A 12,917-nucleotide genomic window follows, 5' to 3' on the forward strand; every position below is an offset into this window, starting at 1 on the left:
CTGATTGGCTGTTGCTTTCATCAAAGAGAACCTGGGAAAGGCGTTAACTTAAAAAGGCCAAAATCTCTCACGATATCTGGGACCATCTCCAAAGGTCCTCATCTATGTCTTGCCTTGACAGATGGTTTCAGAGGAGAGAGTGAGGCTGATGACTTTGCATAGTTCTTCACTTAAATCTAATTCACTTGCAAGTCAAGGCATCACCTTCTTGATGTCACTACTTCAAAAATGAAGATCAAAAAACAACAAATGACAATCTATCAGACTACTGAACAATAATAAATATTAAATGCCTTTTGTATGCAAAGATGCCCATTGCTTGGGCTCCAAAAGATGAAAAACAAAATAATCCTTCTCTTCAAACAGATTTTAATATGATAAAAATATGGAGAAATAAATATATAGGAATTGTAAGATAATATGATCACTGTTTTTCAAGGTTGTCATAATTTTCATTTCATCAATAAATCTTCCTCTTTGGTCAAAATCAAGCCCAGAGAAGTAGCTGTCCTTCACTGAAGGTCTGCCTTCTGAAAGATACTTTTTTTTCCAGCAAGGAAATTCAAGAATGTATCAACTGCTGAATTTGTAGCAGAGATCACCATTGAGATGATTGTCTGAATAGTCGAATGCTCTTTACCGCTTTTCATGTCAACTTTTCATTAAGAACTCAACTTCCATTTTCTTCCCCCAGTCTGGTGTCCTATAATATCCTTCCACTGCAGTTTTTCCTGTGTTACTTCTTCTCTTGATTCTGTCATTCATATGATCTCCACTATTTCCTCCCCACCCCTTCTCCAAAGATTGGTGAATTTCCATCTGCTCCATTTGAATGAGGTATCTGATGTTGTCATAGTTTCCTCATGAATTATATATCACAAATTTTAGTGATTTTTGTAAAGTCATTTTTACTTCCTTAGTTTAAGATCTTTAGCCCACTTTAATTTATTTTCTGTATTCCTACACAAAGGTGAATAGATAACTATTTGAACTTGAGATTCTATTATTTCTGACCTTCTTCCCTATCAGTTTCTTTTAAGTTACTGAACATTCAAATTGCTTTTCTTCACCTCCATCCGCCCAATATGTTTCTTAGCTATATCTGTCCGAACACTTTGCTCCCTCCTCTTATTTTTATTTTAAAATCTTCTTAATTAGATCAGTCTTCAAGAAAATATATGCTTTATGGCATTCTCTCTCTCTCTGAAAATATCTTTTATGCATATATATATGTATATGAGAAATTAGGATGATGAACAAAGTATAATATATATACATATATGCATATATACATACATATATGCAAAGTATAATATATATACATATATATTCACATCGTCATCCTAATTTCTTTTTTTTTTTCTAATTTCTTTAAGATAAGTAAATCCTATTCACTAATGTCATTTTTTAGCAAGCATTTTAACTTCTAATATCCTTTTTTCTTGTCTAAGGACCATACTTTCAATATGTAACAGAGATGAAACTACCATTAGTGCCCATACATCTTTTAGCTCTAAGTCTTTTTCTGCCCAGGCCTTCATAATCCCTAAAGATTTTTTCTAGGTTCCTTATGGCATTATAATTAGCTCCCACTTGAATTAAACGAAGTAGGTAGCATTCTCAGGTTTGAAAATCCTAGGAGGCTTTCTGTCATATCTGAATACATTCTCTGGGGTAGACTTCAAAGTCTCTCAGTTTTTGTCAAGTTGACATATGAGTGCTTCCCTGCCTTTTTATGTACAAAAGTTATAGACCACTAGAATTTTTTTCCTCGGGTCAGAGGATTTTTTTTTTTTTTTGGATTTCTTTTCAATTTAAGTATTTTCTTACACCTTGCCCGGAAACATTTTATACTCCCTGATAAGTTGGATTATAGAAATGTATTCTTTGACTGTTTTTTGCTTTCTCATTTAGTAATAACATATTTTATATTTACTTATCTATGCATTTGTTCCCCTGTGTCTCCCCCAGTAGAATATAAATTCCTTGAGAGTTGAGATTATTTCATTTTTGTTTCTGTCTTAAATGCATAGCACACTGTTTAGCACATGGTAGTCTTTTAAGAATTTCTTGTTGATTTCAGTACACACAATTTTTGATTGCCTAATATTAAAAGCACAGAAATGGGACTATCTTTTCAGAGTTTTAAAATAGTTCCCTAGTCTATTGCAGTTGAAATAATTTCTTATTTGTGGCTTCCTCCTAGATAGTCTCACATTAATTTCTGGTTGTTTTACTTCTAAATCCTGTTGAAGATTCTAGAGCTATTTTTAAAAAAAAGATTATTATTTTTATTATTCTGTTCATTGAAAGTTCTTTTCTTCTACATTGTTTCCCTCCTTCCCTTAATCCCCTAGTCTCCCAGGCATGAATAATTAGTAATTAGTAGACCCTAGGCTAGAACCCTAATTGTCCCATTGCTAACACTAGCTCCAGTCTTGGTCAATACCTTTGAGAAGCCCAGCTAGAAAAATTCCATCATTTGCTGGTTTCAACTGAGAGGGAAACAGGCATGTAAACAAAACTTCATAAAACTTATAAGTACTTAAGTTACATCAATTAGAAGAGCACTACTTAGAATTGTGACCCTGAAAGTTGTTCTTTGCTATTGAGCATATATAATAGATATTGGCATATATATGTAAATATTGTTGAATTTTGATTTAAACTATGGTAATTTTTATAATGATGCTTTTATGCCTTTTTGAATCAAAAGCACTATCAAGTGCCTTTGTTGTAAAGCTAAACATTGAACTAAACTAAGTCACTGCTTTCTTCACAATGTCCATTCAGGACAATACAACCTAGTGACCTCATTAGTCATTCACTTTCATGAACAGTAAAATACATCAGTCAAGCTTTAAGCCTCCATCTTGCAGGACCTACTAATCACTGAAGTTGAACTATATTGATACAAATGTAATTAATTATTTTTTCATACAAAATTTATATTTGTAGCTGTGGTATGCAGTAAGTCATTTAAATTGATTGCTTTATAGATTATATATTGAACATATGTATATAATTGACTTAGCTGATAAAAATGTTATTTTGTTTTGCTAACAGTCACCAGAGGAAAATGTGAGTATCTGTGTTGAATCTTATTTGGCATGTGTTATATGTCATTGCAAATGATGTATAATGTTTAGCAATTTCCTGGTATTTAAAAATAAAATAAACTTATGAAAACAAGCACTGTATAGTTGTATTAGTAATGGAATAATTATTTCTCATGGGTATCCAGGCATATTTTTCATGAATTTATAATTTATACATATAATTTCATTAATTTATGAAAACATTTTTATTCAAGGCCCAATTACTTTCAAATTATTCATTTAAACTGTAATATAAGATCTGTGTCCTTAAACTAGATATAGTTTAAAATATAATATTTCATTTAGGACACTTCATTACTTTTATTTCAAATTATTAATTTTTGAAATTTTCATTGTGACTTTGTGAAGGTCTGAAGGATATTTGTATTATTATTTGACCTAAAAAACTGAGTCAAATGGGTGATATGTCATGTGAATGGTGAATACGAAAACTAGTGTCCAGTTTATTAATCATAAACTATGCAACTTATCTTGATTTTGTAAATATCTTAAAATTATGATTTTACCATGCCTTAGAGACTAAACTTAAGTTGAATTTGGTGAGGACCTGTGAGCAGATCTAACCTTTTGAACAGGCAGCAGGAGATTGGTGATGTGATTTTAGGTTTTAGGTTGAGAACTTTGTTAAAATTAATCAATGAATTTCCCGACATTCTACCATTTTGACTTCATTTCTTTAAATCTTCAACAGGCCCATTTTTATAGTGCTGATATTTTTGGGAGCTGCTAAGCTGGTCAGTAGATAGCTTACAGCTAGTAGAGAAAAAGCAAAAACAGGACAGAAGATAAATGGCTAGGATTAAGTGAATGCAATGGTGGTGACTCTGGGAGGAAAAAAATGGAGCTTTTTAGGGGAAAGGAGAAGGAAGCTAGGTTGTATAGTGGGTAGGGCTTGGAATCAGGAAGACTCCTTTATTAATCTGAGGTCAAATTCTGCCCTATGTATGTAGCTTAATAGTTATATGACTCTGGGCAAATCCATCAACTTTTGCCTTAGTTTCCTCATCTGTAAAATAAGTCAGAGAAGGAAATGAAAAACTATTTCAGCATCTTTTCCAAGAATACCCCAGACACTACTGAAAAGCAAGAAGGTGAAGTGAGATAGAGTTAAAAATCAACTTCATCAGCTTAATAACTTTAGCTCCAAGATCAGTCATGTCTGATAAGGAGTTTGCTAGGCTATTTGGAGGCCAGAGATTTGTAGAATCACCAAGTATTAGGACGCACATCTTATTATTAGCACTATATTTCAGAAAGGATGTAAAACTAGAATTTTGCTTGTCTGCTTTCAGCTACTTCAGTTGTCTGAAGCCAGATACTGAGAATGAGGTCAATAGCTGGTCTCATGAATTGATTGGCGTCATACTTCCACAGATTGTATCCTTTTAATCTTCACTTTCATCGTAGATATTATTTTTCAAAAGAGATAATGGTGAGAAAGTGTGAGGTCACAAAAAATCTTGTGTCTCTGTGGGAAAATTTATTTAAAACTGCGTCCTGAGGAAGTGAGGTCCCTAGTACTATGGTCTTTATCAAAGTAGAGGCTAGATAATCATTTATTAGAATTATTGCAGATTATTTCACAAAAACCAGGTTGGGGTATAATGGAAAGAATATTTAATTTGAAATTGGAAAACCTGGGTTTGAGTCTTAGCTCCTCCATCATTTACTAAATGTTTGATTTTGGGAAATTTCATTTAACTTGCTAGAACCTCATATTATTTTATATATATATATAAATAACCTCATATTACTATATATATATGTGTATATATATACATATATGTATATATATATATGTATATATATATAAACATGAGGATCATCATCATCCTAATAGTTAATATTAACAATAGGTCTGCAAAGCACTTTACAATTATCCTATTTTATCCCCCAATAAGAGGTAGGTGTTATCCCCATTCTACAGATGAGGAAACTGAGATTGAATGAGGTTAAGTGTCTTGCCTTAGAGTCACATTGCTCTAAGCATATAGTTGCACGTGTCAGGTCATATTTGAACTGAGGTCTTTCTTACTACAGATCCAGTGCCCTTTCCACTGGATCACTTACTACTGCCTTCTACTTTATCAGTTGCCTCATAAGAAAATATTAATTACATACTATGATTTAGTTTAAGTTTCTGCTAATTCTCAGATTCTTTTCTTACAATGGCAGGTTCTTGGATATAGCAGGATTCTTTGCTACTCTATCTTTCAATTCTTTCAGTCATTACTGACTTTTCATGATTCCATTTGGTTTTTTTTTTTGGCATAGATATTGGAATTATCTGTCTTTCCTTTTCCAGCTCATTTTCCAGATGAGTAAACTAAGGCAAACAGGGTTAAGTGATTTGCCCAGGATCACACAACTAGTAAATGTCTGAGGTCAGATTTGAACTGGATTTGAATTTGTTTTCCTCTCTCCAGGTCTTACATTATATCCACTGTACCACTTAATTGACCCAGTAGATGTTTTATAAATGCTTCCTCCCCCTTCCCTTCCTCCCCTTCCTACTATTCCTCCCCTTTCATCAATACTATATGAGAAAGACTTATTTCAGCTACACATTTTCAATCCAAATTAAATTTCATGAACATTTATTGCATGTCTATCATGTGCAAAGCACTGAAGGACAAAAATGAAATAATCCATCCCCTTGGTGAGCCTACCATATGAATATATCATTTGGACAATTACAAAAAATAAATACACAAGTAATAGCCAGATTGTCATGCTTGGGGGAAGGGCAGAGAAGAGAGGGGAGGAAAGACCTTTTGAGGAAGATGACCTTGGAGCTGTGATTTGAAGGAAGCTTAGGATTCTCTCTGAAGTGAGGAGGGAATGCATTCCAGATACGATGGATCATAACAGGAGGTGGTGGAATGTTAGGTATGGGGAATAGGGGTCAGATTTATTTGACTGTGGGAGAATCTGGTGGGAAGGGAACAGATAGGAAGTATGACCAAAAAGAAAGATGGAAGAAGGAAATCTTTTGTAGAAAAAAGAGTATCTTGAATTACTTAGGTCAATTGCATTGCATATTTGTATTAGAACTTATTCTTGCCTGCTTAACAATTTACTTTCAATTTGGGTTATTTAATATGTATGTGGCTTTTTCCCAAGAAAATATTGGGTTTTATTCTTAGGGTGATACATTTGATGTAATCTAGGATTTGGAATTAGAAGTCTAATTTTGATCCCTCTATTCATTACATATATGACTGTTGGCAAGTTCCCACCCAAATTTGAGCTTTAATGTTCTTACCTATTAAGTCAGGGATTTGGATTAGATGATCTATAATGTATTGCCTCTTTTAGTTTTAAACCTATGCATTTATGAAATAGGTAATTAGAAAAATTAGAATTTTTTAGGAAAAAATTCAATAGATAATGTTAAGAATAAGTGAATTGAAATGTAAAGTTAAAACTTCCCAATAAAACTTAAAAATAAAATCCAACCTAACCACTTCATACTAAAACTCAGTGGTAGTCTTCTAATTTTACTTGAATTTGCTAAGAATTCACTTGGGTTAATATGTAATTTTTTAACTGTACAGGGGTCATCCTCTTCTGGACAACATAGCATTGGAATACCCCCTGCAGACAGATTTGTGAATGCATTAACTAGGGTTCAAATGTTTTTAGTTTTTCTAGAAGATAAAAGTGCTCTTTGGAAATAATTATCTGTTAAAATGAATGTGTTTAATATTACATATTCAGATTTTTAAAAAAATAAACCTAATTAGAAATTAGTGCAATAGCATTGTAGTTAAGGAAAGTTGAACTGAGTTTCTGGTAATTTCAGATTTGAGTACAAGGGAAATTGCTATGGTAGACCTTAATGTGCTTTTTTGTAATGCTGGTAATTCTAAAAGTAAATAAAAAAAGTTTTGATAAATTTTGAGCTGTTTTAAAAAAGTTTATAATTACATTGATGTATAATGTAGTAACTTGTCCTAGGTTAGATATTTGCTTACTTGGATAAATTTTTTACACAATCTAAAGAGAAGAGTAGGTAATATTTTCTATACTGAAAATAAATTTTTTTCCCTTGCTAAGCGGCTAACAGCCAATTTTCCCTCATGATTTGCTCATTTAAGCACTGAACAGGGTTGTTTTCCTGCTGGAGTAGAGAAGGCTGCCAGAAATATTAATGGCTCTTTGTTTCGAGCGTATAAAAGGCAAACTTGCAACCTGATTGTGTGATATCTATTATTGACAGAAATACAAACTTTGGTGTAACAGATGATAACACAATCTGACAAGTATGAATCCTTTCCTCTGGGACAAAGGTCTGGGTTATGTAGAACAACACAGAAGCCCATGGAGAACCTTCGATAGAAATGAGTGGTTTCATCAGCCCATAGAAACAACTAATTAATTGGACCCTCCAGGGAGTGGTCTAAACAGCTTTTTCTTCATAATTAGAAATGTCTTTTACTAGGTCTTCAACTTAATTCAAGTGGAAAAAGTTGTATATTGCAGCCATATTCACGAATATGTGTTTTGATTAAGCCACTTGGGGTGTTTAGTCCATTATACTCCCATAATTTGAGATCATACTATCATTATGTTTATGAATTTGTGAAGTCATTATAATTTTAGGAGTTTATTTAAAATTTAAAATTTAAAAGTCCATTCTGATAAAACAGAAAATTCATGATGTTGAAATAATCCTAGAAAATAAAAGTTAACAGGCAAGGGGAGAGGAACTCTAACATATTAAAAAAAGGACATCAAGTTTGACTCACATATATACATATAATTAACAAGAAAAGGCTTACATAGTGACATACTGTTTTTACTGTCTATAGGTCATTTCTTTGTTGAGAGGTCAGTGTGCTTTTTGAGGCATTATGGCATGTTGGAAAGAGCTTTGGACTTGGAGTCAGCAAGACCTAGGTTAAAATCTCCTCATAAATACTTACTAGCTTTGTGATTCTTAGGCAAGTCAATTAACCTCACTAGGTCCCGAATTCCTCATCTGTAAAATGAGGGGGCCGAACTTGGTGACCTCTAAGATTCCTTCCAGCTCTAAATATATGATCTTATGAACAATACATTAACTAACTTGGGTTACATACAAGTTGGATGTTTCTGCTTGCACAATGTTTCTCAGAAAAAAAATTCAGTCAATGCAAATGGGCTGGTGTGTCTTTAAAAATTCCCCTTCTTGTCTGCTAAAGTACAGGAAATACTAGAGTGCATATTTGAGAATTAATCATCCTTGTAGTCGTGTTCAACAGGTTTCAAAACAGGCTTCTAATAAAACTTTTCTATCTACCACATTAGCAGCTTAAGTTTTAGTTCTTGATCATCATATTCTACTTATTTATAGTTCTTAAATAAGAAATGGTATGCTTGTGTGGAAATTGGGTTATTAAACATTTATAGCGGTTCAAACAATTGGGCAAATGAAAATTTAATAAATCTTCAAGGATTTCATGGGATGAGAAGACATAGGTTGTGGTTATTAGTGGATGGAACATCTTTGATATGTGTTTATATATATATGATGTGTGTATATATGTGTATATGTATATATACAATATACACACAAAATTTTAGCAATATAGAGTTCTTAGGAAATGGATGATCAAAATTTAAAATTTTAGCTATTTTGCATAAAACTTTGATGGCTCTATGATCTTACCTCAATGGATGCTCTTTCTTCCAGTACAGATCAATATTCCTGTCTATTTCTCATTCTATACAGTTCTTATTCATATTTTTTCCTTGAACATTTCACATGAAGGACTCACTCACAGCACTGGAGGTCTTTCTCTAGTAATATTTCTTGTTATGACCCATTTCCAGTCAAACCTGAGTTAGTTTTCTGGAGAGAGAAAGCCTGGTGATGCTATGTGTCAATTTCATGGAAGGTGATAGAGACTTGGATTCTTCCTCCCTCTTTCAAGAAAGGCTCTCCTTTCTTTTTAGGTTACTCAAAGCTATGATGACCTGTTTTATTTTATTTCTCACATATTATTCACAAAATGCTGTAGCCTGCTTACACTTATCTCATTCTTACTATTGCTCCTAAAGTATTGGTGTTTTTGATTCTTCTGATACATTCTTTGGATAAAAATCTTTTAAAAAATTGGATCCTACCTTTTTAAATAGAAGGGTATAGAAAAATTATACAATATATATGTTACATATAGTATAATGATAAGAAGGTAAATAATAATTAACTTTTTGTGATGGACAGTATCATTGTAAATATCAGAATGATATAATGAAGAGTGTTTTCCTGGGAATCAGGAATTCTAGATCAAAATTGTAACTTGTATATTAATTGTATGACCTTAAACAAAATGATTTTCTTCTCTGAGTTTAAATATCAAGATCTGTAAAATTAGAATAATACTTTACTATATAACTTAGAGGGCTGTTGTGAAGAAAAATTATAGAACATTAAGCATATTGTATATGCTTATACAAATGTATATTTATATATACTTATGTATTTACAGATAAATATACATATATCCAAATATATATAGCAGTGTGAGAGAGAATTACTATTAATAATAATAATAATGATGATATAGTGATACTCTTAGGGCCTGTAAGGTGTTAAATACATTTTGAATTTCACTAAATGAGCTCAGACCTTTACTGCTTAATTTTTATAGTTTTTCTTTATTCTTTTGTCATAGTATTTCCTCTCCTTGTTTCTTTGCTTTTTTCTAATTTACTAAATATTGGTAAAATATATAACTGAGGTTGTTAGAATTCTGAGTAAATACATAGAATTCTCTTTAAATAAAGGCTTGAATGGTTCTATTACAAGAAAAGTACATGCATGAGCTTTTATTACATAGTACTTTGTAATATCTATTTTGGTTACTTTTTGACTTCCTTCCAGGTTCCCAGTTGTTCTGGTTGCGTGAATCATTTTTATATACTGCCTTTATGTTTGAAAGGCTGGAATTGTAGGTAGGAAACTTAGGAAAATCTGAGTTTGTTTCAGACATCAGATGTATAATACTGGGCAAGTCACTAAACCTTTGTGACTCAGTTTCCTCATCTGTAAAATAGGGATAATAATAGCACCTGTCTCTCAAGGTTGCTTGGAAGATCCAACAAAATAACACTTATAAATAAACAAACATTATATAAATGCTGGCCATTATCAAGATTAAATATTATTATCTTTTTATTATCTTTTATTTATTCTAAATATTCTATAGGCCAAACATTGCATGTATAAAATAATACATGGAAATGACTGTATCTTATTTAGGTTATTAAATATAAAAGCTAAGTACTCATAACTGTTATCCATGGGAACTTAAAACCAAATAATAATTTGGTTTTAAGTTTTTTCCTTTTAAAAATGTTTTGAATGAACTAAATAAAAAATAGGAAAAAAACAATAGAAAAAAGAGAGAAAAGGAAAATTAAAAAAAACGAAAAACAAAACATTATCATGTGCTCAGAGGAACATCAGGGAGAATTCAAAATATCTAACAATAAATTTCCATTTTTAGAAAGCACATATAATAATAGAAGAAATTATATTCACGAGTATCCATTTTTGCTTCCTTATAAGTTATTATTTTGTTCTCTGCTGAGTACTTTTTATTTTATTCTTTTTTCTCCCATCTCCTCCAAGCAGGCTACATTTAAGAACAGATATATTTATAACTATAATACAAAAAAATATATATATATATAAAACTATATATACAAATATATATATACATACACATACATATACACATATATGTATATACATTCACACCCATCCACAGACCCATGATCCATATTACATTCTCTAAAGAGTCATACTGGTTCTCATAATCAGTTGCCATGTTAAATAGAATGTCTTAGAGACAAGTCAAATTCACCATGTCATAAGCTGTTGATTTCAATAGCAAAATCACTCGAGTATTATATGCTACATACAACTTGGTACATTATTCATTTTAAGTGAAATATAAACTTCCTGAGGGCAGAAATAGGTTAGATTTTATCTTTGCATCCATCCCACCTAGTACAGTGATTTGTGGGTGCTTAATTAAATGTTTTTTGAATTGAGTTCCAGTGAAAATGGACAAATGCTTCTTGCCATTCCCTTCAATCTCTATTGTCAGTTGGATCCTAGCCCAGAAAAGTTTCATTTGAGGTCTTCTGGTATTCCCCCAACCAATTTCTGTCACACTGTGACAGTTCCAAATACAGACTGAATAGATTAGTGTTTGCTTAACAATAGATGTACTTGGTCACCATGGTGCTTCTGGAAATTATCTCCACTTTTAAGTTCTCTGTCCTTATTTCTTCATCTGTAAAAATACTGCTTTTGCTTTTGTTTCTGATTCATTGAAAAATCATTAAGACTGGAAATATTAAAAAAAAAAACTTCTATTTTTGTGTTATTCTTGAAAGTCACTTGCAAAGATTGTATTGATGATGTATGTATTTTTAAATTAGATTATATTTTGAGATAGTGGTATAGTCATCAATGAAGATATTCTTGAAAGGGTCAGATTCTTAAAGCACAAAACTCTTTCCATGCCCTTCTACACTGATCAGTCTGTGACTTAAGCGCAAGGCTATGCTCAATGTCCTAAAGGTTTTTGAGAAGGTCCTTTGGCAGGGATATTTTAAGAGGGATTTATGCTTTAAATAGTGATGAGGCAAAATGATTTTTATATATACCTCTAGTATATAATTCCACTGATTGCTGGAATTATTTTTGATGCTGTCAGATTGTAAAAAAAAAATTGTAATTATATGGGAAAAGCTTTGAATTGGGAATTACAGAGACATGAGTCTTAGTCTCAGCTTTACCACTACCTTATTATGTGTGATCTTGGCTTAATGTTCTTTTGCTTCAGTTTCTTAATCTAAAAACATGAGGGTTAGACTAGTGAAAGGAGGTTGGAGGAAAGGAAGGGGATAAAAAAACTGGAAAAGTAGAAAAGTTATGAAAGGCTTTGAGTGTCAAATAGGATTTTATATCCTGGAGCATCATCTGCTGGAGAAAACCATGAAAGTATTGAAGGTGACCAGCTAAACCTTTGCTTTTTGGAAGCTCAGTCTGATAGCTGTGTGGAAAATGAACTGGAATGAAAAGAAAATTCAGGTGGAGAGAGCGAATGACAGGCCATTTCAAAACTAAAAGCAAAGTAAGGGAGGATTAGTACCAGGGGAATGGCAATGTCAGAGGGAAAAAGAGGCTTATAAAAGAGATGTTTTGAAGATAGAATCAATAAGATATATTGTAGAAGGTGTTATCTCTTTAAAGTTATTGTGTAATTTCCTTTTGTATAATTGCTTTTTTACTGAAAGCACTATTGACATTTTCTTTGAATTTTTTTTTTGCACTGATTGGTGCTATAGCCCTTTACCTAATATACTTTATGGCTAATAACATTAATTTACAAATGGTTGACTATGTACTATACTCTAATGAACTAAACTAATTAAGATTTAAATATTTTAAAATTTTAATAGCTATTTAGTCAATGTACCCAGATGCTTCCCTTCTTGGTTAGTGAAGAGGGAAGTGAAATCTTCCTTACTTAACTCCTCCAACTGCTTCTCTACTTTGTCCAAATTGACCCAGCTCACTGGGCTCACAGATTGTAAACTAGAGTTGAGTCAAAATATCGATCTATTTTTCTTCCAATTTCAAAGGATTAGGAAAAACTAACTTAATAACTGGGAAGAGAAAACTTAGTTTTTTATGTTTCTTTTTTGTTGTTGTTGTACAATTATTTCAGTCATGTCTGACTCTGACCCCATTTGGGATTTTCTTAGCAGATAGTAAAGTGATTTGCATTTCCT

At 32.0% G+C, this 12,917-nt stretch overlaps 1 protein-coding gene across 5 annotated transcripts in view; it reads left to right on the forward strand.

Moving 5' to 3' along the window:
- The window catches only part of DCDC2 (doublecortin domain containing 2), a 204,081-nt gene that overhangs the window by 55,199 nt on the left and 135,965 nt on the right, over positions 1 to 12,917 (forward strand). The window contains exon 1 of one of the 5 annotated variants that reach the window (XM_051970614.1): positions 4,452 to 4,551. The exons of the other annotated variants lie outside the window; for them this stretch is intronic. Within the exon in view, the coding sequence (XP_051826574.1) occupies positions 4,549 to 4,551 (3 nt within the window). The 5' untranslated portion in view covers positions 4,452 to 4,548. Of the gene's footprint in view, positions 1 to 4,451; positions 4,552 to 12,917 lie in introns of those variants that run through there. 5 annotated transcript variants of the gene reach the window in all.

The sequence above is a fragment of the Antechinus flavipes genome, chromosome 1 (assembly GCF_016432865.1).
Source record: "Antechinus flavipes isolate AdamAnt ecotype Samford, QLD, Australia chromosome 1, AdamAnt_v2, whole genome shotgun sequence".
In the NCBI taxonomy this organism is placed as follows: Eukaryota; Metazoa; Chordata; class Mammalia; order Dasyuromorphia; family Dasyuridae; genus Antechinus; species Antechinus flavipes.